Genomic DNA, 1,554 nt, shown 5'->3' with positions numbered 1-1,554 from the left:
TAGATAGATAGATAGATAGATAGATAGATAGATAGATAGATAGATAGATAGATAGATAGATAGATGTCATGTCTTACCGAACCATAGAAGGTTAGATATGTGGCAGAAGAGATATTCATGTGTATTTGTATATATTAATAAACAATGCATTATAGAAAAGGCTTAGTTTATTCAGGTCTACTAAATGGCACGCTGGCCCTTGGTTGTTGCTACTTCTAGTGATTATTTAGTGCTTAATTTGTTTGTTTTCATGTGTGGCGAGCTGTTCACTAACCGCTGCCTTTTTCTGCATCCACAGCATGTCTTTCAAGACAGAGAGCAGCTGTTCCGACTACGAGACCTCCAGCCAGATGTCCTACAGCCTCTCGGACGAGGAGGACCGAAGCAGCAGCCTCCACACCCCGTCTCCAGGGCACCTGAGCCCCGCCGCGCAGACCCCCGGGACCGCGCCGGGCGAGGCGGCGGAGAAGAAGCCCCGGCGGGGCCGCTGCCGGGTGAAGAACGAGGCGGTGCAGCACAGCATCAAGAAGAACCGGCGCGTCAAGGCCAACGACCGCGAGCGCAACCGCATGCACAGCCTGAACTACGCGCTGGACAAGCTGCGCTGCATCCTGCCCAGCTTCCCGGACGACACCAAGCTCACCAAGATCGAGACGCTGCGCTTCGCCAACAACTACATCTGGGCGCTGACCGAGACCCTGCGGCTGGCCGACCTGAGCCAGGACAAGTCCGGGAAGGAGATGCTGCTGCCCTCCTCCTACCTGGGCGCCGCCGCGGCCCCGCCCAGCCCCGGCTCCGACGCCGGCTCCTGGCTCTCGAGCTCGTCGCCACAGTCTATGTCCGCCTCCAGCCCCGGCAGCCCCGCCACCTCCGAGGACTACTGCTACGGGGCTGCCAAAGAGGCCATGTACAGCTTCCCCACAGAGCTGGCGCACAACATCGCCTGCTTCAGCCACTACCACTAGCTGGGAGACGGGAGCGGACGATCCAGACACTGCCTTAAGCGCCTAGTGCGCCTAGTGACCTCAGCGTGAAGCACCTGTGCCTGCCACTACAAACGGGACATTCTGCTCCTACAAATGAGCATGTGACTCCAAAATGTAAACGTGAAGATGTGGGGCGCACTGGCGGCATTTGGGGCTCCGGGATGAATTGTTGATTGTTGTGAGTTTAACCTCCTGCTGATTTTCCCGGTGTCCCAGACTGACAGTCCAACGCGCTCTACACGCAGACAGGGCTGTGTGTGCCTCAGTTTCCGTGCACTGTGTACAACTGTGTGCCATGTAGATCAGATTTACTCTGTCCAGAAGTTGAGGGGACTTCACAGCAGTCTATTTTTTAGTTCTCAGCATTTCCCTTCTTGCACTTTCTAATCTGCACAAAACTTTCCTTGTTGTTTCTCCTGAGACTGACCCGTGAGTCTTTTAAGTGTCTTTAAGTACAAAGGAGCTAAAGAAGAAGAGAAACGGGCTGATTTGGGGCTTTCAGGAGAGGTGAAAAGTCAATTTTACAATTTGTAGAACTCTAATGAAGTAAAACGAGCATGAAAATGAG

At 53.6% G+C, this 1,554-nt stretch overlaps 1 protein-coding gene across 1 annotated transcript; it reads left to right on the top strand.

The window, feature by feature from the left end:
* Positions 1-299: 299 nt before the first annotated feature.
* Positions 300-965, top strand: NEUROG1 (neurogenin 1). Its single transcript, XM_078650690.1, has one exon. The coding sequence runs from the start codon at positions 300-302 to the stop codon at positions 963-965; it is 666 nt and encodes a 221-aa protein (XP_078506816.1).
* The last annotated feature ends 589 nt before the right edge of the window (positions 966-1,554 follow it).

The sequence above is a fragment of the Lissotriton helveticus genome, chromosome 7, assembly GCF_964261635.1.
Source record: "Lissotriton helveticus chromosome 7, aLisHel1.1, whole genome shotgun sequence".
Classification (NCBI taxonomy): domain Eukaryota; kingdom Metazoa; phylum Chordata; class Amphibia; order Caudata; family Salamandridae; genus Lissotriton; species Lissotriton helveticus.
The sequence above is the reverse complement of the archived record's forward strand: the minus strand, read 5'-3'. Positions and strand labels throughout refer to the sequence as shown.

Coding starts and splice junctions, on each gene's coding strand:
- NEUROG1 (XM_078650690.1), top strand. CDS start 300: ATGTCTTTCAAGACAGAGAGCAGCTGTTCCGACTACGAGACCTCCAGC.